Consider the following 27,188-nt stretch of genomic DNA (forward strand, 5'->3'; position numbering starts at 1 on the left):
ACATTTTTTTCCCATACAAATATCTGGAAATGTATACGGGATGGAATGGTCTGATTTAAGGGCATAGATGGAAAGGAGAGTGTCTGTGAAAAAAAAAGAGAAATGTGCCTTTGAATGCATAGTAGAAAAGGTGTAAATAGGCCATATTTCCCTTTTTTGAAGGGGTAAGTGAAATATGAGGGTAGGGTACATGTAACATGCGGTGTTTTAGCAGGACTTGTACAACTATGGATTCTCCTTAAATTCAAATATTTTGGGGCTTGAATCAAAATAAATTCTTCATTAAATTGAAATACATTCCACATGTAAGAAAAGAAGAACGCATGGTAGCAAAATAACTGACCATATTTGATACAGGAAATGAATGCTATAAATGACATTCGAAGGAAATATTTGTTTTTTATTTTATTTTTTCCCAAAGCTTCTAGCTACAATCAATTTTCTCGAATCATTCTTAGGAGAATATCAGTAGCACTTTTATTGTGTTCAGCTCAATGCTAAATTGGCAAGGAATTCTTAGGATGTATCTGACAGTGAATATCGCCACCCTTACATTTTTTTTCGCCGGCGATAATATGTACCTGGCTACCCTTACTGTACATGTCGTTCATTGATACAAATTAACACCGACGCCAATTTGAGACTTTTTTCCCTTTATGAAGAATGGACGATGGAATGTTCCCTGCATACATATCGGCACATAATGTTGTCGGTGATAATACAATGTAAGTGCAGCGAACTTTCTGCATATTTTATCACCAAAAATATCGTTTTAAAGAATGTTTTACTGGGGTCGGAGAAAGAGAGATTCTTTTATTTTTTTTTTTAAAGAATCCATATCTCTTAAGATCAACCCGAATACACGTTTTACATGCAATATGACATTTTATTGCAGCTGCTTCCACGGAGTAAAAAATGACTTGTGCTTGAAAAAAAAAATGATTTGTCATTTAGTGAACATGCAATCTTATGAAATTTAAATATTTGATTCTCGATTTGAATACGATTTTCGTGTATACTCACGCGTATTGATGTACACAGAGAAATTTTGATTTATGAACTTAACAGTAGCTCAACTCAGTAGCTTATTGAAGTATGCCTACTAAACAAGTCTGTATGAATTACACGTCAATAATATACATATTTTATATATAGTGTGTAAGTGTTTGAAAGTTGCCTTGTATTTCAAGTTTAAACGTAATCCAACAGAATTATTGTTGAACACCACAAATTCTGTATCAGATGTAGGTAATTTCGGGAGGGTTCACGCTTCATTAAGAAGCTCCAATGGATCGATTCCCTCTCTGGGAGCGTAATCTTTTGATTTGAACTTTGAAGCGACATTTCATATCAGCAGGTAGCCCTATAGAGCATACGGATAACATAAAAGTTTCTGAAGATATTTTATAGGTTTGGGAGTCTGATGCACAAACACTACATATAATATGTCAAGATGACACTATTCTGACGTTTGAAATGAAGATACACTTAATTGTTCATTCAATTGTTAATAAAATTTGTTTAAATAACTGAGCCCATCCATGCCAAGAAAAGGTACGCATTCTAGCTGTAGAGCGAACTCAATAAAAGCCGACTTAGCGTTAATCTGTGATTTTCCCCCAGGGAGATGTGCGCGAGGCAATTAATTCATCAGTTTTGAGGGAGGGATCTTAAGTTTTACTGGGTTTAAATAAAAGCTAGAATACTAATTATTTAGAAGCCTTTGCACCTTTTCCCCCGTTTTTTTTTTTTTTTTTTTTTTTTTTTTTTTTTTTTTTGGGGGGGGGGGGGTCCATCCAAATCAAATGCGGTTAAAAAAAGTAAAATAAAAGGAAAAGAAAAGTTAAATTAATTATAGTAAACTAATTGTTCATTAAAAATTAAATGCCTTTCAAATTTTTAAGTATTTCCATATCAAAATATTTTTTTTTCCTATAGTATAAATTAACATCGGGCACGATGAACTTGGTTGCGCCGTATTATGGTATCATACCGTCAATTGTAGTTCCATACATATAAAATTATTATTTTTTTCTTTTGATTTTTTTTATTTCTTTCCAGTCTATTTTTACAATTTTGGTACCTGTGCCTGAGACATTTTACGTACTTTGTAAATAAATAAAGGTTTTTGACAGGAACTTTTTTTTTTCAGGGCATAGGAGGCTACTTCTTGGGGTAGAAGTTTATTTTTCTTTAACTAAGAAAACTGAAAACTTAGGATCCACCCCCTCAAATCCGCTGCCGTTAATTGTCTTGCCAGCGTTAGGGGAATATGGGTGATTTGCATCAATTACACTTTTATTGACTCCATCGCTGTGGAAAACTGGACGGGATTTCTTGGCATGTTTAGCAGAAATAAAACATGTTTGCATATGCATTAATATTTATAAAATATCCTGTTTACACTATAAACACAAAGTGCATGTTATGTATTATGCTAACATGTATCACACCCCATTTGGTGTTTGTGCTTCTTCTACAGAAAAAGCAGATAAAATGAAACGAAACTCAATCTTCTTATTTATATATGGTTGGGCAGTATCAGGTACAGAGTCCCTGAACTCTCTGAATGACAAAATAAATTGTATTAATTAATAATTGATAATTGACGAAAGTGAATAACAGATGTCATGAGTTGTTTTACAAATTGAGTCGAAGACTGCATTTTAAATAAACAATAGTTGTGTCACTCAAAATACCTACTTCTGGCCATATAATCATTATACCCCCGCTTGAAAAGCAGGGGGGTATATAGTGATGGGGGTGTCAGGCCGTCAGTTTGTACGTCCGTCCATCCGTTACGCTTTGGGGTACACTGTACCCATCTCTTATCCGCAACCCCTCTTATACCAATGAATGAAATTTAATGTGACTTTCACAGAATCTTTCTTACATAGTGCTTTTGTGCACCTCTTATTTTACTTTTTGATCGGACACATATTTTGGGTTTCCCATAGAAAAACATGGACTTTGCCATTTTAATTATATGGGAGGCTGGGAGATCATTTTGTGAGCTCATAGAGAATGGTTCTTAGTAATAAACTGTAAAATTTCCATTAGCATAAAACTGCATTAATTTTTTTAAATGCTTATTATAATTTTAAATATAAAACCGTCATATACGGAATTACACAACAAATTTCTAAAAAGGTATAGATTTCATTGTGGAGAAAATGTAACGCTTATCCAAAAATGCAGCAGTTCTAAATACATCTTTTTTTATTTTAAAAAGGCTGTTGTCACACTTTTATAGGGTAATTTTAATTTTAATCTCTGAAGAGGAGAAAATCACCCCATATTGGAGAAATCCGGAATGTTTGACGGTTTTTGAACACACGTAATTGGAGAAATATAGAATCTCCCATGCTTTGTGGTTGGATACGATTTTTATCCAACGAGTTGTGTGTTTTATCCCCGAGCCTTAGCAATTATTTTTATCACATGTTTTTTAATAACTATCAATATTTTAGATTGTTTTTATGTTATGAATCCACACTATTTACTTCATCATTTTCATGCAAAACCCATTGTGACGTCGCAGCAGTGGTATATATGATAAAAATATCTAATGAGTGATATCCACGGGATAAAGTGGTAAACATGTGATAAAAATTGTTTCCCATTTCATACACAGGTAAACCTTAACAATTAATATATACACAATCGATAAACTGTAAACGTGTGTTTAATTTTGCAAAACAAGGGCTGATAATTGTTACCTTACAATTAGTATGAGGAAAAAATCCTAAGAAACGTGTTTCATAAACACAGAACAAAACTGCATTATGCATTATTGGAATATTTGATACTCTTCAATTATATAAATGTGACGGTGATGATGCGGGGGTGGGGGGGGGGGTTAGATTTTTCTGACCAAGAATTCACAATGTTTTCAGTATAGAATTGATCAAGTATGGTATGCATTTTCTCAATACCTTGGAACTTAATCATCAATTTCTACGGGAGAGAAGGGGAAAGGAGGTTGAAGAAGGCCGAATTTAAGCTATTTATCTACCTAGCCTGTTGACCAGGCACCCTTATAATCTGAATTTAGCTCCAAGCATAAGCGTAATCACAGGGGAAGGGCAGATGAGGTTAGTGTCCTATCTTTTTTTTTTTTTTGAGGGGGCAATGGAATCTTTGTGCCCACACCTACACTTCGGGTAAAATTGTACAAAAAGAAGATATAGTAACATGTTTACTAGGAAATGCTCGTAGTAGGTTTCAAATTGTAAAAAAAAAAAAAAACTGTTACTTTATTTGCTTCTCAAATATTTTACTCAGTTGACACCCCCACCACTTCCACTTAATGACTGCGTCTTTGGCAGGTTTGTAATGGAAAAATGATCTGAAAAAAGGATACATCGTACTCGTCCATTCCAATTTTTTTTTTATGAGCTACATACCTTCAATTACAGAAACGCGTCACGAATAACATATTATAGACTTTTTTAAGCACCGTCAAATCACTAAATATAAGAGACAGAATTTCATGTAGGGAATGCCCCCCTTTTCAAAACTTGTGTACAGACATGTGGAGTAAATTCATTGAATCTTGATTTTGGTAATCTTAGATTAATTTTATCATTATTTACCCAGTTCTGTTAAGGATTATAACAATAATAACTTGATTTATAAAAATTGATAGTAGTGTACTTCATATTTAAGTAAGAGTTACAGCAGCATAGAATATTTAAATAATAATATATAAATGGTGCCTGTTTTGGAGGGTAACAGTATACACTTATTTCATGACTACAAGGGAAACAGTCAAACTGTTGTCCCGAGGTAATTCGGAAGACCTGGGAAACTGTTGCCCGAGGCCGAAGGCCGAGGGCAACAGTTTCCCAGGTCTTCCCCATTATCGAGGGACAACAGTTTGACTGTTTCCCGAGTTGTCAGGAAATAAGTGTTTTATTACCTAATCTACTATATAATTTCTAAAAGTAATGATATAAACACATCGACAAAAGTTTGTATTTCTTCTTAGTATTTTTATGCACTAATAAATTGATGTATACATGTATTGTTTAGAAAACAACATAATGATGACTTGAAGGTTTGACTATAACACGATGAGTCGGACGTTTAAAGCAAATATCTATAGTGTCAGTGAAAGGAGCCTACATTTTTTCAAAATTACCCTCAGAAAAGGTGTTCTTGGCCTCTTCTTTCAAATGATATTAAATTGAATATACATTTATATGGGTATCAGGATTACTCTTCGAAAAATTGTTTCAAATTTATTGCCATGAAAATGCTTCAATTTGTACATAATTCAATATTATGGCTGTAAAGTACGGGAAATTTATTATGATGTCACAATGGATCAGTTCAGTCATGCAACAGTTCATTCTGTGACTGGGTAAACAGTTTTGGCTGTTTCATGATGTGCAAAAACATTAAAATGAATCAGAAAACAGTTCAAAATGCCTATTTACAATTTATATAGTAGGTTAGGTAATAATTGAAATTGAATGTTACCCTCCAAAATAGGCACCATTTATTTTATTACACTGAATGTCTTATTGATTTAGGATGTCAACAAAAAAATTGTCGATCGTTTAGAAAACTTTCAAACTCCATGCTTCTATTTTTCTCAATAAGAAAGCTTCGAAAAAGATTTACCGACTTCTTTATTTTTAATTATTTTTTTTTGTTTGATACTCGAAAAATCCTTTATCATTTAAAGTTTGTTTCGTTCGCGTATGTTGTTTTCAAGTAAGCTACATCGGACGCAAGCTTTTATTGACGTCAAGTTTATTCGGCTTCTTTCAAACGCACAACTGACGTTTTGGGATATCTACGGCAAACCGTACGCGCATGATTTGCACGCATGTGACATTTTCGTAATGTTACCCGCTGTCAAGTGTGTTGCAAACGCTGAAGGTAACATTACGGATTGTTAAATGCGTCTAAACCAATCAGATTTTAGTGTTTAACAGGAAAGTATAATATACAGTTTGTTACATTTTCAACAGTGAAACACTGTAATATTTATTGAATGAGAGTGATATTTTTGGAACTCTCAAAAGAACGTTTTATTTTCACATTGTGAAAATAATGCTGGTTTCACATAGTGAAAAAAAAAACACAACCGAACGCGCCACGTACATGTAATACAAATGGGAACTTATGGGAAACGATCCCGGATTCTTAAGAGAAGGTTTATAGACCACGGAAAATATAAAAAAAAATTATGTAGTTAAAAAGAATTAACTGTGTCTCAGGGTCTGCATTTCATTTCCGATCTTATTGAAAATCTTGAACTTTTATTTTCCGGTGTTCTATTCTTTTCATATTTGGCCATAAAATTAAACTGGAAACTTTACTCGATATAAAATATGTTTTTAATGAAAGGTCTTCTTTGACTTCTGTATTAATATTCCATGAAGAAATACATGTATTGTATATGTTTAGCTTATGTGATTTAGGTCTGGGATGGCCGTTCTTTTGTTTGTCTATTTTTCTGTAAATACATTTTCGAAGTGCTACATTTTCTACAGTTTTCGTCCAGTTTTAATATAGCTGCAGAACTGTAGCTCCCCGGAAAAAAAATATTGACAGACCGGAGAGCTACAGTGCCACCCATTGAAAAAAGTGTATATTTATTGCGCACAAAAAGTGCGCTTTTTCTCGATAAATTTCTCTGTGTTTTTCAAAGTACCATCTCAAAATATTACTACCCGTGTGTACCTAACATATTCTTTTACTATTTCCACAACAAAACATTCCTTATAGCCGTTGTAAATAGCCCTCCTGGGTCTTAGATATAAACCGTCGAAAATTTTGCCTATGTACACTGCCATTTTGGGCGGCAAGATAATGCGGTCCAACGCGCTTCGTGCAGATATCAAATATGAGAGTTGTTGACAGAAATCAAAGGAATATTTTAATATCGAGCTTTTCTGCAGTTAAGGTAAGAATTTGGAGAAATTTATCCAAAACTGAGCGCAACTTTTTGTGCGTAATAAATATACTGTTTTTTCTATGGGTGGCACTGTAGCTCTCTGGTCACCCATCACAATTTTTTTTTTTCAGAGCAGCGAGCTACAGATCTGCAGCTAGTTTTAATAAAACTTGGAACATAAGTTAGTAGACTACACAAAGATAGAATTTATTAGGCTTATTATATGTACTAGGGATGTCATCGAGTATTCGAGTACTCGACTATCGTTCGGACATAAAGACTATCGACTAAATATTTTTTTTACTCGGTTACTGACGTTAAAAATTTGCTATTGTAATCTAAATTCATCTATAAATCGATTTTTTCTTCGGCTGTTATCAAAGCTTAGACCCTTTGATGTGCGAACCAAATTACTTTCAACTAGAATGTTTACGTACTTAAATTCTAATTAAATAAATTCCATAGTGGAATTTGCTGTTTGCACAAAACTTGCATAATTAAGAATTATCACAGGCTTTTCTTAAATTTTGATTAAAAAAAACAGTCTAACTGTTCCGCTGTCAAGCGGATCAATACATGAGTTGGAATTATAGACACGATTGATCGTTCAATTACTTATACATGTATTAGCATCTGGAGAAGAAATTACAAGCCATAGTTAGTATTTGATAAAGTGAACTTAAGGACAAGATATGCGGTAAAGATTTTAATTTTAATTGATATACAGAAGCATAAAGTATAGGTGTGACAGTGGCTTGATTTGCTATTGAGTGTACGAGCATTTTGACAAGGAATTGCAGACTAAAGACCCCGGTTATTCGGCTAGGCTACCCAAGTAAAATTGACATCCCTAATACGTACATTTTTAAAGATACGTTTATATGTATATACATGTGAAGGAAAAAAACTGTTATTATACTAAAATGTTTAAAGTAATTGTGTTGAAATAGAAACATGTTAATGACTTGGAATATACGCGGAAGTCTGATTTTGCCATCTATGAGATCTTACACGATGATCTGTATCTTGGGCCGAAACTGCAAGTATCCGAAAAAGCATGAGGATTGAAAATCTTTAAGCCAAAATTATGTGTTTTCATCTGCATCCCTCACTGTTTAAAATAATATCCTTACGCATTACAAATATTTCATAAAAAGTCAATGTTTGGTAAATTTTCAAGAAATGTTTTGATGCTTATGTAGTGTTGTAATGATAAACTGATATATCCTGATACAATGTACGTTTGGACCAAAGTCGGTACATATAACCGGTCAGTACGGCAATCCAGAAAATTCCTTTTTATTTGATACGGTTTATAAGTTAAAGCTGAACACGATTCGTAAAGGGAAGAAATCTAGGTTTGTCCACCATATTACTTTGCATTTTCCGTTACCTGTACAGACCCAAAATAAGCAGTTAACTTGGTCACAGTTTAATGTAATCAGTTTTCACCGGTTACGTATTGTATTCTACATAGCTATTGTAAAACTCTAGGGTAGCGACAAAGGTAACTCCTTCCACGGCAGAAAACAAAGTTACCAAAGAAACTTACATCAGTTGCACAGGTCAGTGAAAAACAAACACAAATACACGTAAACTGCAATAAAATGTTTGTTTGTTTGTATGTTGTTTAACGTCCCTCTCGAGAATTTTTCACTCATATGGAGACGCCACAATTTGCCAGTGAGAGCTGCGAATATTGTCCTATACTCGGCACTGAGGGCCTTTGAGCAGTGAGGGATCTTTTTCGTGCCAGCACCTTCTGCGACACGGGACCTCGGTTTTTACGGTCTCATCCGAAGGACCGGTCTCCACGTCCCACAGTGGGATTCGAACCCGCGACGTAAGGATCAACTCGTTACTCCGCGACTCTAGACCAGACGCTCTAACCACTGCGCCATGCGGGCGACGCAATAAAATGTAAACAAAGGTAATGTAAGATAACCAACAGTAACACTTGTCATACATTCCACGCAGGTACCCCTGACAAGAAAACAGTCAGGTATAACAAATGCGAAAAGTATACCCCGTTGCTTATATCGGAGATAGGAAAACTAATATGGCGTATGCATTTTTACGAGTTGTGCTTTGCATTTAAAAGCAATAAACGCAGTCTTTTTTGTTTGTTTAAACGCATTAATTACTGCGATTAAAGAGATGGATCATGTTACAAAAAACATTAAAAATACCCAGTAGTATATTTTTTTTTATGCAACACATAGAGCTTCATTAAAAATGGAAAGCGTATTTTTAAGTCCGTTGGATGGGACATTAAATGGTGCCCCGTGTCAAGGATTACAACAAGATCGTTTCTCTGGATTTCGAAAAAGAGTAGGCTCATCGGGGGCAGCCAGAGAAACCAAAACTTTCAAAAACTGATCATTTAAACAGAATAATCGGCGTTAAACATTAAACAAGCAGTCAATCATTTCAGAATATAAAGATTTTGCTGAATTTCAGCAGAATGGTTATAATTATATTAAAAAAAATTAAATGTGGGGGTTTATGTAATTTTTTTCTTTTTTAATAAATATTATTAAATGGTGTCAATTTTTAGCATAAAGTGAGGCTATTAATTAATCTGGACTTTCACGTTTCACAATAAATTTGCTATATTTTTCACAAGATGATAATAACATTCATGGCAGTTAATTTGATGAATAATTTGGGACCAAGATAAAACATTTCACTGCACAGAATAACTCTGTGTGCAACTTGCATGGAAAAATAGGAATTCAAACTTAACAGTGGTGTAAATTCTTTGAAAAAGAAAAATCTCATTTTTTTTCTGAAAAAAAAAAAAAACTTCCGCCAGAAGATATATTTCCTCTCCTAATGCTTTTGGTATGGAATTTAATCTTGGAATTTTAATTGAATATAGTTTAATTGGCATTGTAGACTCAAAATTTATTGAAGGAACTAAAATAATATGCAGATTTTTTTTAATAGACATCATACCAAAAATATGCTCAAAATCTGAGGAGCGAACCTCTTTAAACGCAGTTTTCTCAGCGGGTCTCCGTTCAATCCCTTACTCCTAAAGTTATACCAAACCTTTTATAATTTTTGATATTTTTTTAACTTACAGAACAGATATGAAAAATGATATATATTTTTCAATATCAACATACATGTATCACGAATTTCTTTTTTTAATCTGTGTGTATCGATACCTATATCGTACAAAATAAAGTTGTATTCAAATTAGGTTGGTTTGTGAGGAAACAATAAAAGAGACATAGCCCGCCCCAAAATCCTCTCTCAGGATCAAATCTTAGAATCATCCTTCAATAATAATCCCCTAAATAATGACCATGATGACCAGTTATCAAAATTAACTTTATTGATTCTGTTCACAATGTACATGTCAGATATCACGTCGTTTGCATTGTCGGTTTTTGATACAGAATACGATAGATGTGTTCGGTATAAAATTTATCACTTCTTTATTGAAAATGTCCTTCCATTGTCAAAATTCGAGAGTTGGTAAAATGGGTTAGTGCTGTCGGACCTGTACGGGCAAATTAAAACCCTGGTTGTAAAATATTCTTCGTTAATACTCAGTCAATTGAATTGAAATGGGTGGATTATGAAGGTCGATTATAATAAGAATATTTATTAAATGGGATGTTTAACTATTAGTAATTCTAATTGAATAATATCAAAGTTGTGTAAAATGGGAGTAAAATTTCTTGTCAAATTAGACAAATATTTCCTTTCAAATACATTTTGTTGAGTGTGTTCAGCAGATAATATTAGTCGGAATATTGCAGTTTTAAATTAGCCTTTTGATGTTTGTTGTGTCGGCATATATCCATCAAAATTCATACAATCTTTAAAATCTTCTTAACTACTGTACATTATGTAAAATTTTTCACAGGGTGCACCCCCTTCCTGTAAATTATTAGGACCAATGCACAGGCACTTGACGCTTTAAACCTTTCTCTTCAATGATAAGAATATCATCATATTATAATGATATTATGGTATGGGATGGACATTATGTGATGAATGAAGTGATTATATACCGGTTTCTGGGTCACTGTAAAAATGTATATATCGAATTATGGGATAACTATATTCACTATACCTGTTTGTGGGTCACTGTATATATGTATATATCGAATTGTGGGATAACTATAGTCACTATACCTGCATGTTTGTGGGTCACTGTACATATGTATATATAAATATATTGTGGGATAAATAAAGTGATAATATGCCACTCTGAGGTTCACTATTTTTAAATATGCATAAAAACTATTGGATACGTAAGCATATATATAGATTAGATATATCTTGTTAAAAATCTCATGATATAAGGTTGATAAGCAGCTCTGTGTTGAAGAAATAAATAATACATTTTGGGATGGACATTATGTGATAAATTTAGCAATCATACCAGTTTGTGGGTCACTATATGTATATTACGAATTGTTGGATAAACAGGCGATTACATGAAATATATTGTGAAAATCTCATAACATTAATTTGATAACTTGTATGTTGAATAAAGAACAAAATACGTTATGGATTGGCCATTAAGGGATTTAAACGCGATGATTATACTTGTTTCTGGTTAAATAATAATTACATTTAAAAGAAATTCTGGGATAAGGAGGCGTTTAGATAAAATATCTTGTTAAGAATCAAATAAATTCGGCTGATAAGTTGCATAATGAATAAATAATTAATCCACTTTCGAGTTGGACATTATGGGATCAATGTATAGTACATTCTAATACCTGTTTGATTTACATGTATATGAGAAATTGTTTGAAAAGTAGGCGATTGCAAGAAAAGTGTAACATGAAAGAGTGTCATAATATAAGGCTAATTAGCTGTATATTGATATATAAAATATTAGTACGATACGATAAACATTATGGGATCAGTCTAATGAATGCACCAGTTTGTGGGTCACTACATGTATATCTAAGAAATTATTGGATAAGTATAGGTGTTATGCACAAAATAATATTTTAATAATGTCATAATATTGAATAAATGAATAAAATATGAGATGGACATTACCGGGCTAAGGTAATGATTATACCTATTTTATTTCACTTTCTATGCGTATATAGCAACTGTGGGATATGTAGGCGCAGGGATAAAATATCTTGTTAAGAATTTCTAATATATGGCTGATAAGCTGTATGTTGAATAAATAAATTATGGTAATAGTAAATATATTATGGTAACGGACTGAATTATGGGATAGATGAAGTGATTATACCTGTTTGTGGGTCATTGTATATATGTATATAATGAATTGTGGGATAAATATAGTGATTATACATGTTTGTGGATCCCTGTATATATGTATATAATGAATTGTGGGATAAATATAGTGAATATACATGTTTGTGGGTCACTGTATATATGTACATTGTATATAATGAACTGTGGGATAAATATAGTGATTATACCTGGTTGTGGGTCACGATATAAATATGTCTATAATAAACTTTTGGATATGTAAGCATATACGTAAGATATTGTCTTTAAAATCTCATAATATAAGGTTGATAAACTCTTTATTGTTTAAATAAATAATTCACGAATGGAAGGTCATTATGTTATAAACGTATTGTGATCATAGCTGTTTGTGGGTCACTATATATATACATGTATATAACGAATTGTGGGACAGGCGATTGCATAAAATATATAGTGTAGAATCTCATAATATTAGTCTGCTATCCTATATGTTGAATCAATAAAAATACGTTACGGATTGGACATTATGGAATCAATGCAGTGATTATACCTGTATAATTACTTTCAAAAATAAGAATTCAATGCTTAAATGTGGTTCACTATATATATGTATATAAGAAAATCTGGGATAAGTAGGTGTATAGATAAAATATGCCGTTCAATATCTAACATTGCTTAATGAATAAATAAATTATAAATAATACATTGTGGGATGGACATTATTTGATTAATCATCTTTCTCACTATATATATGTAAGAGATTGTGGTATATATACATATATATATATATATATATATATATATATATATATATATATATATATATATATATATATATATATATATATATATATATATATATATATTGTGGGATATATATATAGAGAGAGAGAGGATATCCCTAAAATATCCTGTTAAGAATCTCATAAATCGTATATCGCAGTGAGTCATTAATATGCAATATGACCCCAAAATACTTGAAAAGTAATAATAGTTAAAATCTTATATTGAATCCCTCAAAACTGTTCTTAATGATTCATTCTATTTTGTACATATGTAAATATACATATATATATATTATTTATATCAAATATTAATTCTTATGTCTTACATTGTGAAATCCAGGACATGATATATATAGCATGTGATAATATTGTGGGTCATAATATTCATAAATAGAACATTGTGCGATGTATATACTTTATCCCACAATGCTCTATATATATGAAAATAATGACCCACAATGATATACAACATTTTTAATCTTATCTCAAAAATTATATTATATATTATATAAGGACCATATATAACGCTTAAATCATGAATATGACATAGCTATCCAATGCAGAAATGCGAGATCCCACAAACCTGTTTAGAAGGTCGTTGCCCACAAACAACCTCATATACCTATATATATATATATATATATATATATATATATATATATATATATATATATATATATGCAAAATATCGTGAAGTATTTATTTGACGATATTGTTTTCTTCTATGTTCATGGTTAGCATCGTCTTTTGAAATCAGAAAAAAAAATTAAGCCATTTAATATAAACTCAAAACATAATTAAAATAAATACATTCAGGTAAGATGCAAGGCAGATAAATAAGAAGTCTGTTCACCTACTTATGCTTGACCCTGATTGACGCCTCAAGGTTAAAAATATACGGAAAGCCATTTCTGTATTCACTTTTTTGGATTGACATTCTATCATATTTCTGTCCTCTTTCTTTACGTATTTTCATGCAATTGATATACAAAATTTTGATAACTTCCTAATCAGTCTTTGTTAAAATAACCAATTCTAAGCACTTTCTTAACTTTCCACCTCTTCCCGATTATAAAGAGAAAGTAATTTGGCCTCGAAAGAAAATTGACGGATAATATATCGATTTGAAAACAATGCGGAAATTTGCAAAGCTGTGAAAGTTTCAAGTATAGAAAAATCAGCTAAATTTTGAAGAAAAAAACTCCTTTGAAGAGTATATATATATAAGAGTATATATATATATATATATATATATATATATATATATATATATATATATATATATATATATAAGGAATAACAAAGAAAGATATTACGATTGAAGGCTATGTTATTTCTATAATAGATTTCAGTTTTTGTCTTCCATACATAATAAGACTCTTTGTCCTAAAATTTGGGTTATTTAATTATCTGGGCTACCAACTTGAAAATATGTCGGAGAAGACAGCTAAGCAAAGAGTTGCTGTGATAGGGGCAGGTCCAGCTGGACTTTGTTGTCTGAAGGTAATGATAACTTAAATGTTATTAAAGGTTCTTTAAATAAATATAGTTCCTTAAAAATGCAAAGATTTTAACACGGTAATTCCGAATACCAAGGATGTATTTAAGTGTGTGGAAGTGCAAAAATATATTATCATTCTGAATTTATTTTCGAAAACTATGATAACACCGCCTTCAGTCATATTACAGTTACATTCATTTCAGTACTAGTCGCCCGCGTGGCGCAGTGGTTAGAGCGTTTGCTCTAGAGTCGCGGAGTAAGGAGTTGATAATTACGTCGCGGGTTCGAATCCCACTGTGGGACGTGGAGACCGGTCCGGATGAGACCGTATAAACCGAGGTCCTGTGTCACAGTAGGTGCTGGCACGAAAAAGATCCCTCACTGCTCAATGGCCCTAAGTGCCGAGTATAGGACAAAATTTGCAGCTCTCCACCGGCAAGTGGTGGCGTCTCCATATGAGTGAAAAATTCTCGAGAGGGACGTTAAAACAACAAACAAACAAACAAACAAACATTTCAGTACTACTAGATGAAATGCCACGGAAGCGATGGGAATTGAATTTATACCACTACCGACAGAAAAATTCCAATGATATATATTGTAGTTTTTATTGACAGCTTACAGGCTTTGCAGGAAAAAATACTTGTTAAAAATCCCGCATTTAGCTTTAGAGCAGAAGTAGATGTACGTCATCCCCCACCCCCTTTTGTAAAAATTTGAAAAATAACAATTTCAGTAATTGACGCTTTTTCTGAAACCTGTAATACTACGTTATGGATTTTCTACTTCAGGTGTTCTTATTTCATTTCCATCAAGGACAAAAGCAGCGAAAATGCACATTTTAATGATAAATTGATTTTTTTTTTCTATTTTGGTAAACATTAGATTTTAACGCCCAATGAATAGGCCAAGTATTTGATACAAAAGACTATATTCAGAAAAAAAAAACAAACAAAAAAAAAAAAAACAAAAAAAAAAAAAAAACACCATGAAATGTATTGATTAAAGCACAAAATTTTAACAGCTTTAATATTTCATTACTTTTCACTTTTCATGTAAGCAAATTTATTACGAAGTACAAATTGTACTTCGGGTTCGTTGCCACGATGCTCTTAGTGAAAAATACGCAAATTTTACCGATAAATTCATTAGGAAAACCTACTAATAGTCTTTCGATATATAAATAAATTCACAAGTTATAGTGCTATCCATGATTAACCATTATTTCAATGACCATTCGCACAAAAGCTTTTTTTATGTACATGCAGCTATAATCGCCTCGTTTTTCTGTTTAACATCGGGCTCGATGCTATATGATGTTCTAGAAGTTTCCGTCAATATTAAGATCAGTGAATGAAAAAAAAAAATAATTTGCACATTTCCCTTTTTAATCGGTTATCACAACTCATTTCTTTTATATTATTTAAATCAGGTTTTGATTGAATAATTCAGTGATGGCCTTTTGTGAAATAAATGAACGATTGCTTGTTGTCAGTTTCATTAAAAAATTGGCAGAAACTTAGATCCGCCAACCGGAACCGCCACCGTACTCACGTTTTTGTTATTTCATGGCTGTTTATAGAAAAATGAATTAATGTACAATATTGACTATGCCAGTGAAATCTGAATATAGTTTACGGACATCATCTTGTACTTGGTGTATTCATAGAGGAGTTAGTAAGAACACTTGTGCACCCGTTTCGGAGTTTATTTGCAAAAATTATTAATTTATAAGTATAAATCCTTAGCTTAAGCATGTCCCCTTTTGATTTTGAGGTGAAAATGTTTAACGTCAAAGCAAAACATTACAAGTGTTTAACTTCAAACTCACAAACATTTGGAATGTAGATTGTAATTTTTTTCTGGATTATATATATCAAATAAACAAAATCGGGCATATGAATTCTCTAAATAAGCTTGTAAGGTTAACTTCCTTCATATTTTTTCTGATGCAATTACAATTGTTGGTTTAAAAAGTAACGTCATAAATTTATCTTCATTTCTAAGAGATATCTTAAATTACAACACTGTTCATAATTGTTTTAATCCCACTGTTTTGAATTTATCTTTTTTAATTTGATACATTTATATTGACCATAATCCTTAAACCCGTCAACATTTTATTTTGTTTTTTTAATATGCTTTCTGCATTCTTTTTATGGATATACTTTTGTTATATAGTATTTCAAAATTTTCCTTCATAGATGAATGTCGATATTTTCGTACTGTATAAAAAAATAGAAGAAGTCGGCATTTTTACCATGGATCGGACAGAGTACAGTGCCAACCAGACCCAATCTGACTCTTAAGCAGTCCCAGAAAGCAATCCCCGGGACTGCTTCTGGACCGCTCTGGAACTGCTGTGGGACTGCTGTGTGACTGCTCTTGGACCGCTATGGGACTGCTCTGGGACTTCTGTGGGACTGCTCTAGAAATCAGACCCAGCAGTACCAGGGACTGCTTTGTTCACTCATGCGTGAAAAAGGTTCTGAGCGACATGATAGCTCCGCCCCTTGTTTATTCTGAATTTGCAGGCTCCCTGTTGTTGTTTTGTTAACTTTCAACAGAGAGGTGTTTAAGATAAATAATAATAAAAATAATAATAATAAAAACAACAAGGATTTCTTACAAGATTTTAACAAGTAGAGATAGATATACATGTAATTACTATATGTCTTCAGGGGCTCTAAATTTACACAATTGTAGACTGTCTATAATTAATTTTTAAAAAATGAAAGTAGTTAAAAAGGGAAGTCCGGAGATGATTTTTATCCCCTAAATTAAACTTTAATACAGATGTTGGAAACTAAATTATCTAGGTCTATTTAATGAATTAATGCTATAAAATTATGACCTCAAAGTTTGCATTAGCACTTTTAAAATACAAACAAACAAACAAACATGTTATTACAGTAAGATATTCAGAGGGCCGTACTGTCCTGGATATTTTTTTAATTGAAAAAGCTAAAATCATGTTAAAAAAGCTATTTTTTCCGACCTCATTTAAAACCTAATAATTTATTAAAGAACCATGAAATAAAGTTATTCTACCATTCTTCCGTTATATAAACAATGTGAACAAGTATTGGGGGATTTATTTATGAATTAGTTTTTAATTTATAAACAAGTTATCAAAAAGTACATTTATTTAAAAAGTAAACATTTGAAAATATCGGGCATTGTGTAGTGTCAACACCTGAGGTTTCAATAGCCTTTGGGCATGATTAGCAGAAAGTCAATGAATGGTATCAGTGTTACACATCACTGAACATGCTGGTCAACAATGACACTAATTTCAATCTATGTACATGTACTGCAAAAAATATTTGTTTCAATAAATGTCTATACTAGATTTATTTCGGGATTAATTAATTTTAAACATAACTTGAGGGTTTTATTCGCGTGATTTACAGATGTACACTCGAACTTTTATATAATAAAACTATTAAAAATGAGTGTTATTGTTTTCTGTTACATATAGAATCTAACGATAATCAATTTGGCAATTCAGTGAAAATAATCATGACTGAAATATAGTACTCGGCAAAATTTAACAAAGAGTTTTTCAGAAGCCCCAGTACTTTCCAGTAAGAAAAATGCATTCAGAGTATAGTATAGGAATCGGCCTTGCTCTATAATTATAAGATCTATTTAAAGCTAATTCTGATAGGAAAAAATGATTCAAGTTTAATTTTCTATTAAAATAAATAAATATGGAAACCAATATCAATCACAGAAAATAAAGAGATTGACTTATTTTGGTGAAAAATTAATATACCACATAACTGTGTATAAATAATCATATTATTAGTAGGTGTGAACGTCTTTTTCTTCAATATTTATTATTTGTTTCTATACACATACTGTGATTTTCTTAACAGTTCAGAAATGACTGTCACATAAGAATTGTAAATATTTGTTGTTACTGCTCAGAAAGAAATGCATCATCAATTTCCACTGCCTTTTATAGTTACATTGTTTATTTGTATTCTCATTTCTGAGTAAGCTCCGCCCAATAAATTAATTAACCCCGCCCACTGGGACTGCTGGGACTGCTGGGACTGCTTTCCGGGACCGCTGGGACTGCTGGGACCGCTGTGGGACTTCTCTGGGACTGCTGTGGGACTGCTCTGTAACCGCTGTGGGACTTCTCTGGGACCGCTTTGGGACTGCTTTAGCAGTCTCAGAAAGCAGTCCCCAGGACTGCTGTGGGACTGCTTTAGCAGTCTCAGGAAGCAGTTCCCGGGACTGCTATGGGACTGCTTTGTGTCAGGTTTGGTCTGGTTGGTACTGTACATATAGAATCGGGCACTCTGAATATGCTTTAACAAATAAAATCATATGTAAATCCCTCTTCAATTAACACAACAAGTTACAGATTCGCGTGACAGTTTTCAAAAATGCTGTGTAAAAATGCAATCCAAGGTGGGAGGTCATATTTTTGTGATACAAGTATACGTTCAATAATTAATGAACTATCAAAATTAATTACTCAATATAAAACCAAATTGTTAAAATATTTATTTAAAAAAATTGAAGATTAATTTAACCTTTCAACTAAGACTATGATATTAGAAATGACCTTAATAAATAGCCTCATTCAGACAGAAACATAGTATACTTTCATAATACCAGGTCATAGTCCGATGCATAGTGAAATTGCGTCCATTCCATGGTAAAAATAAAGCATTCAAGGTATGTGTTCGATGAATGGTGAATTCATTATCAATCAACTAACTCTAAACAAAGTCATTTTGGTGGAATCTGGTAGCCAAATCAATTTCTTGATTATATAGATTTTTGTATATTCTTTCAGTGTTACATATAACCGTCACGGTAGCTCAGTTGATAGAGCTCTCGCTCCGTGTTCGGAAGGTCGTGTGTTCGAATCACGTCCGCGACTGACCAAAGTCGATAAAAATAGGTACCAAATGTTCCTTCGCCAAGCGCTCGGAACTTTGAAGTGAAAGTTGCGGGTCCTTCGGATGGGACTTAAAAACTGAGGCCCCGTGTTTTCAACGATAAAAACACGATAAAGAAACCTCACTGCTCAATGGCCCTGAGTGCCGAGTTAAGGTCTAAATTTGAAGCCCTTCACCGGTATGTGGTGACGTCTCTGTATGAGTGAAAAAATTCTCGAAAACAATCAATTAATCAATCATTCATACGAAATGTGAAACTACTGCCTCAGAGAAGCACTGGATCTTAATTTAATCGATCATAAATTCTATTTCTAAACTAATCTGACCCCATGCTTTATAAAGAACGTGAGTAAAATGAGAAAAAAAAAATAACTGATCTGAAATTGTTAATATTTTCTTTGTAGCATCTTTGTGACAATCTAAACATCTTTGAACCAGTAGCGTTTGAACGTAATTTTTGGCCTTGTGGGTTATGGAACTACACGGACCAGACTATCAAAGACGATTTCGGACTTCCGATACACTCTGCTCTATACAACAGTCTAAGGTAAATCCATGTTCTGTTTTCTCTTAAATGGTTGTTGAAAACCGGGAAAAAAGTTACATGTACATGTATATTAATGTCTAAAAGTCAGTCTAACTCAATCATTTCACAGCAAACACTTGTGCATTAACTAAATCTCTAGGTCAGCTTTTCTTTTCAGTTTATCTCCACTGTTTCTCTGTGCTCTCCTTTTGGGATGCTTTTTTTAATCTAAATATAGATATGCAAGAGGTTTTACTATCACTGTGATCCATTATAATTATGGATTATCTTTTAAGTGAACTAGATGAGACTTGTATATGAACTTTTGAGCATGACTTCTGTTCGTTATCTTCGAATTTCATTTTTGGATGTCTTCTTTGCTATTCTAAAACAAAAACATTGACTGTTCTTCATCTAAGATGAAAAAAGGCGAAGATAACGAGCAGTGATCAATCAATAAACAATACAATTCTGTGAAAAGGGCATAAAACACGGACCCCTGGAAATTCTAGAGGTTGGATCAGGTGCCTAGGATGAGTAAGCGTCCATGTTGACCTGTCACACCCGCCATGAGCCCTACGTGCATGTATTGATAAGGTAGACGGGACATTCCCTAGTCAAATTCAATATAAAAACAAAGGCCTAACAATTGGTATGAAACAAATCAGCCAAAATACGACCCAATGATAGGTTATATTATCTAACAAGGTTAATATAACGACCATAGAATTAACTAAATGACGACTTTAAACGAGGTTGTTGAAATCTCTGTAACATCAACTTATTTGTCAGTAACCTGCCTAGTACTCAGAGCATGCTCTTGGGTATCAAATTAGTTGGAAGATGTAAACACCATAAGACAAAAAAGATTTTGGTCTTTGTCTCTTCTGGTTACTTGAAGTCATTGCTTCCCTAGAAGATCCAAATTATTACACTATGCAATATCCATAAATTGACCTGATTATTTTAATTACATAGAAAACATTCTGGTGCATTAATCTAAAGTTCGTTAATCTTTAAATTCTATATGACAATATTACATGGTAAGGCGTGTGCTTGCAGTGATTATCACTATGTTACATCAGGGTTTTGGTGTTAATTATACCACTTTATCGTTTTCTGAAGGTTGAAATCCATTTAAGAAAGGATAAAAACACAATATCTAATAATTTCTGTCAGTTGCAAAGCTTACATATAATTTTCCAATGACTATGATAATGATTTTTTTAATGTACAATGCACATATCTACAGAATAAATCTCCCAAAGGAACTACAAGAGTTTCCAGGTTTCCCCTATCCTAACGAATGGATTACTTCCTACATCACACGTCAGCAGTGCTTGCAATACCTCAACATGTTTGCAGACAATTTCAAACTCAGACCATACATTAGGGTAACATTTTATAACTGGCATCATTGAATTATAACATTATGTATCCATTGCAATTTTCTTCGTCTTAAGTGGTGTACAATATTCACGATATGCGGTAAAAAAGTCATACACTCCACATACGATTAGTTAAACTAGCTGTACCAAACAAACTTGCAATGTATAAGGTTCTCTTTTGTTAAGATATTAATGATTAAAGATTTCACTAGCAAAGATCATAATATGCTATTGGTGTTAAAAGCAATAGAATACAACCTTCAGTGTGATTATGATACTATATTAATCAAAAATGAAAACTGATACATTGATAAAATTGCATTAATTTTTGGAACTAAACAGGTTTGGACGAAATTATTAAAGTCTTTGGTATGTAAAATTAGAAACACGAAACTGGAATTAAATGGGAAATTTCTTTTTGTGCTTTTTATAATTCTATTTCTTTCTTCATTGAAGACGCATACCTTTGTTCACGATGTTAGACCATTCAAAGAAGTACAGGAAAACGGCCTTGTGAAATGGTTACTGACCTTTTCTTCTACGACCAAGTTATCAGATGTCAAAACGGAAGTGTTTGATTCTGTTCTCGTATGTAATGGGTATGTTCAAAAATGATTCTTTTTTAATTTTTATTGCAAACAAAAATGACTCAAAACTTTAGCAGATTTGATCAAATTGACCTGATCGAAGGACATTGTAACTGTGCTGGTATAGTCGTAGACGTCACAGCCAGTTAACCATAAAACAATGAACTACACACATGGATTCGTAAACTGTATTGAATTTGTGTTAGTGTTTGTGTGGTAAAAGGCTACAAATTAAAGAAAAACAATCATAAGAATTTTGACAAAGAATCTGAATAAACAATGTCATTTACACAGTTCAGTTGTATTTATAATACTGATAAAAAATATTGTGCACGTATGAAACAGCCGTAAAAAGTTCGAATACAATGATATGATCCGACATTCACAAGAGATTCGCTTTATCAAAGTTACCATGTGAGCAAAATATCTGCATACAACGTACATGAAATTAGGTGAATTCCAGCATGTTCCAACAATCTCAATTTTACAAGTAAACAATATGTGCATTTACCTGATGCTAATAAACATTCACAACAGACTAAATTTAATGCAAAAATATATAAACGAAGTCAAAACTTACACTGTAGTAGGCCAAACTTCACATTACAATGCTTGCAAAATGTTATACTGCCTGGGCGGAAATAGTAAACAAACCCTTTTCAGGTACTTATTAATTCGACCCAAAAATTATTCGTATGATAAGCATCACAGTAACATTTTTTTTACTACAAGTAATCCGATTATTTTTTGAGTATTAGCATACTTGTATTATATTTTTCTCTGAGTTGTATACAATTCCGATGAGATGAGATTCTTTTTTCTCAGGGTTCGCTTCGCAGTACAGTTAATGTGCGCAATGGAAATATCGGCATTTTTGTGATTAAAAATATATTCTTAATCAGGATGGCGATTCTTTTCAGTACTTTATTGATTTCCGACAAATGTAATTATGGTTAATAACTACATATTGAAGACGATAAGATTTCATATTTAGACTTGTCACGTGATGCGGCAGTCACGTGATATAACACATATACTGGAAATATTGAGGTCACCTATAAATTTCACTAGTTCAAGGGCATAATCAAGTTAAAATTTTAAATTTAGAGTATAAATATTTTCAACACATATCGAAGTTTCTGAAAAGTGCTGCGATCCTCTATAGATTCTGCTATTTCATTGTTAAAATCATATTTATATGACCGCATTCTGTATTTTTTGCTGGTCAACGGTATTAAATATAGAAATAATTAATTCATTTTCAAGATTTCATCAGGATCGCAGCACTTTTCAGATACCTTAATACTTCTAGAGTTTATATGTAAAAGCTTACTGTGATCCATTGAGTGTATGCCCTTGCTCTAGATCGATTTATTAAGACCCTTACATTACCCTCCGATGTACTTGCATACAAATATACGGTAGTATCAATTAAATAGGAAATATACGGAATATTTATAAGTAAAATCATAAAGAAGACATCGCATCCAAGTTAATGACTCTTAAATATCTTTAAATAATATTTTATTTAATTATAGGATACATTTTTCGGTGTTAAAATATCTCTTGATCCGCCTCTCACTGCATACAAACTGCGTCAGGTTTTAAGAAATGACGTCACATCGACAAGTGCATCGCGATCAGTGACTTGTTTATACCTTGCTATGTGGAATTTAACTAAAGACAAAACAGGGTGTTATAGTAAGTTTAGATGTAGTTTGATGGTTTCCTATAGTTAAAAATAGCAAATCATTTCATTTTCTAGTATTTTTAAGAATTGTTGGTTTTGTATGATGTCATAGTTAACTTTTGTGTCAAACCTAAGATATAAACATAGGTAGTGACTTTTCCTTCGCCAAACGCCAGGCATTAGAAAGTAAAAGTCACGGGTCTTTTGGATGAGATATTAAAAATCGATGTCCCGTGTCACGGTAGGCGTTGCCACGAGAAAGAACCCTCACTGCTCAATGGCCCTAAGTGCCAGATATCTGTCTAATTTTGAAGATCCTCACTTGTATAAGGTGATGACGTCTTTATTTTAGTGAAAATTCTCGAATGGGACGTTAAACTACAAACAATCAATCTTTCTTTTTCTGGAAATGAACCTTATGTTTTATCATAGGAATTGTGTCTCTTTTCCTCTGGGTGTTTGAAGGCTAATTTTAATTTAAACAGAAATGGCAGTTGTTTTATTCAGAATAAATTTACTACTTTAATGATATTGTTCTAGATGAATCTTTGAGTAGAAGAAACGTAGCAAATTTGCGTTTTTTTTTAAATGTAATTTTCAGACGTGAAAGCAAAGCGTACAATCCAAATATTCCCGGAATGGAATTGTTTGAGGGAAGAATGATACACAGCAAAGAGTTTAGACATGAGGAACATTTTGACGGTCTTCGAGTTGCAATTCTGGGTTGCAGTTTTTCAGGAGAAGACATATCAATGCATGTAGCAAAATTTGCAAAAAAGGTACGAACCTTCGACTGTTCATTTTATCCTTTTCTGATCACAGCAATTGCATTTTAAATCCTTTATAGTGGAATGTTATGCTTAAGGTACTCCTCTTGGAACGTTGTGAAAAAGACGTGTTGCAGATTGTCTTTTCATGTAAAACTTTGAAATGATCGATACGTATTAGAAAAGTACGGTATATCGGGTATTTTCTGCGGTTGGAAACGTATACATGTATGATTTTACCTCTAAAAGGTACAGGTAGAAGATTAATTTCTGCGCTTTTGAAACCTGTGGTTCCATTGCACTGCAAAAATTCATTTAAAGAAAATGACAACCAGATTTTAAATTTGACAAAATATTGCAAAGTTTTGAATATTTTAAGATTGACATGACCGTGGTCAGGATGAATCAGAGATTATAAGAAGGTCAACTGCTCCTCTATCTTTAAGTTACTTCGTGAATTATTGGATTTTTTTAATATTTAAAATATGATACAGTTATCAATTACAAATATATATGTGAAATCAGGCAAAAAATTACCTTGAGGTTCGTACCCCTTCCAGGCTTGGGAATAATTGATGATGAGTTTACAAAATATCCTAATTTAAATTTTAGATTATTTTGTGATTGTAGTTTTGGGGGATTTGTTCTTTCCGCAAAATACCGTAATAATTGGATAATCACAGAAAGAAAACCCCTTATACGGCAAACTTGCAGATATGTTGTGATAACATGTAGAATTTTTTGATACAGTTTGCGGGAAAAAAGCAAATTCATAAATAAGTTACTTTGTATACATATTTCTTTTATTTACATATCCCAAAAGGTATTTGCATGCCATAGACGAAATCCAAAGGAGTTCCCGCCGTCTTTCCCAAAAGAAATAGAACAAAGGCCCCCATTTGTCCGTATGACAAACGATTCGGTGGTTTTTCCCGATGGCAGCTGTGAACAGGTGGATGCTGTTATATTCTGTACCGGATATCGTTACTCATTTCCTTTCTTGAGAGATGATATCATAACGATTACAGATGAACGCATTCAGCCAATATACAAACACATGTTTCATATCGAATACCCAAACCTAATTTTTCTTGGAATTTCTCGTCAGTTTTTAAACTTCCCTCAATACTATGAAATGGCAAAACTTGCGGCACTGGTTTTCGCAGGAAAAGTGAACCTTCCGTCCAAAGAAGAAATGAGGGCAGAAAGTGAAGCTGATTTCCAGTCTCGTCTGAAGGAAGGGAAGTCGCAGTCTTTTGCCCATTGCTTCGGGGATTTTGGTCGACAATTTCGATATAACGAAGAACTTGCACAATTAGGTGGGTTTGATCCACTCCCACCAGTTCTTGAGATGATTTTTCTTGACATCGCGGATGAAAGATACATGAATCTTTCACATTGTAATGAGTTTAACTATCGAATTACTGGACCTAAATCTTATGTTTGCTTGAACCCCGAGAAGATTAAAACAAGAGAATCAAAGGCTGAAAACGTTGTGAATGATAAATAATCAAGCAAATCAAGATTCTTGAACATTGTTCATTTTTTATTTCTTTCATACTGATAGAAACTGCATAGTCTAAGATTATCTCTGTATTCAAGAAAACAATTTATCATTTCAATATATCAACTTGATCAAGTGAAATGCTATTTTTTTTTTACGTATTCTGACTTCTTTCGGAATATCTTACTGTTTTTGTTTTGTTTCATTCTGAAGAAAAACTGTGCCATCTCAAAGCTTTATCAAACGGCTATACATTATCAATTCTGTTCAACTGTAAAATTTTTATTAAATTAACGCATTCCAAAATCAAAACAGAAAATCTTTTTTTTTCTGTTTTAGGCATTTTGCCCTTAGGTATTGACAAAATCTAACAAAAAACACAGTTTTATAAGATATTTATTGATAAGATTGTAAATCTTCAGCATTTTTCTAATAGAATAACGATCTAGTGTCACAACCAAATTGAAATGTAAATATATAGAGGAAATATTGACAATTTAGCAAGATTTTAAAGGGTAAATTTCCCCCAAAAGAAAATCACTGACTCACATCTTAAAGATAGCAAAAATCTACTGGGTAAATTTCCTCTCAAAAATGACATTGATACAGTTTACCTACAGTATTTCAAAGCAAAAGCAACCATCTTTTAGATAGCAAGACTTTACGGGGTAAATCCCCCCCCCCCTCCAAAAAAAAGTATCACTGATAAAGTATTCACTCTGTCATAAAAGCGAACATTGCACTCTGAAAATCGCAGAACTCTACAGGGTAAATTTCCTCTCAAAAATGACATTGATTCAGTTTGTATACAGTGTTTGAACGCAAAAGCAACCATCTTGATGATAGCAAGACTTTACGGGGTAAATTCCCCCCCCCCCCCCCCAAAGAAAATCACTAATACAGTATTTATGATTCGCAAATATCGTGAAGATGGCAACAATCTACAGGGTAATTTTTCTCTCAAAAATGACATTAATACAGTTTATACACAGTATTTCAAAGCAAAATCACCCATCTTTTAGATAGCAAGACTTTTCGGGGTAAATCCCCCCCCCCCCCCAAAGAATATCACTAATATATTCACTAATTTTACAAAAAGCGAACATTACACTTTGAAAATCGCAGACTCTACAGGGTAAATTTCCTCTCAAAAATGACATTGATTTAAATACAGTGTTTGAAAGCAAAAGCAACCATCTTGATGATAGCAAGATTTTACGGGGTAAATTTCCCCCCAAAGAATATCACTGATAAAGTATTCACTACTCTTATAAAAAGCGAACATTACACTTTGAAAATCGCAGAACTCTGCAGGGTAAATCTCCTCTCTCTCAAAAATGACATTGATTCAGTTTATATACAGTGTTTGAAAGCAAAAGCAACCA

The 27,188-nt window shown here is 32.7% G+C and overlaps 1 protein-coding gene across 1 annotated transcript; it reads left to right on the forward strand.

Annotated features, from left to right (window-relative positions):
* The first annotated feature begins 14,349 nt into the window (after positions 1 to 14,349).
* Positions 14,350 to 25,809, forward strand: LOC133188220 (uncharacterized). Its single transcript, XM_061323596.1, has 6 exons — positions 14,350 to 14,421; positions 19,746 to 19,888; positions 21,120 to 21,261; positions 21,712 to 21,854; positions 24,134 to 24,311; positions 25,123 to 25,809. Exons 1-6 carry the CDS (start codon positions 14,350 to 14,352, stop codon positions 25,807 to 25,809), a joined length of 1,365 nt encoding a protein of 454 aa, XP_061179580.1.
* The last annotated feature ends 1,379 nt before the right edge of the window (positions 25,810 to 27,188 follow it).

The sequence above is a fragment of the Saccostrea echinata genome, unplaced genomic scaffold, assembly GCF_033153115.1.
Source record: "Saccostrea echinata isolate AGI-Se365-2 ecotype Australia unplaced genomic scaffold, CSIRO_AGI_Sech_v1 ptg000016l, whole genome shotgun sequence".
In the NCBI taxonomy this organism is placed as follows: Eukaryota; Metazoa; Mollusca; class Bivalvia; order Ostreida; family Ostreidae; genus Saccostrea; species Saccostrea echinata.

Coding starts and splice junctions, on each gene's coding strand:
- LOC133188220 (XM_061323596.1), top strand. CDS start 14,350: ATGTCGGAGAAGACAGCTAAGCAAAGAGTTGCTGTGATAGGGGCAGGT. Junction 21,262..21,711: donor AACTCAGACCATACATTAGG/GTAACATTTTAT, acceptor TCTTCATTGAAG/ACGCATACCTTTGTTCACGA. Junction 21,855..24,133: donor TCTGTTCTCGTATGTAATGG/GTATGTTCAAAA, acceptor TGTAATTTTCAG/ACGTGAAAGCAAAGCGTACA.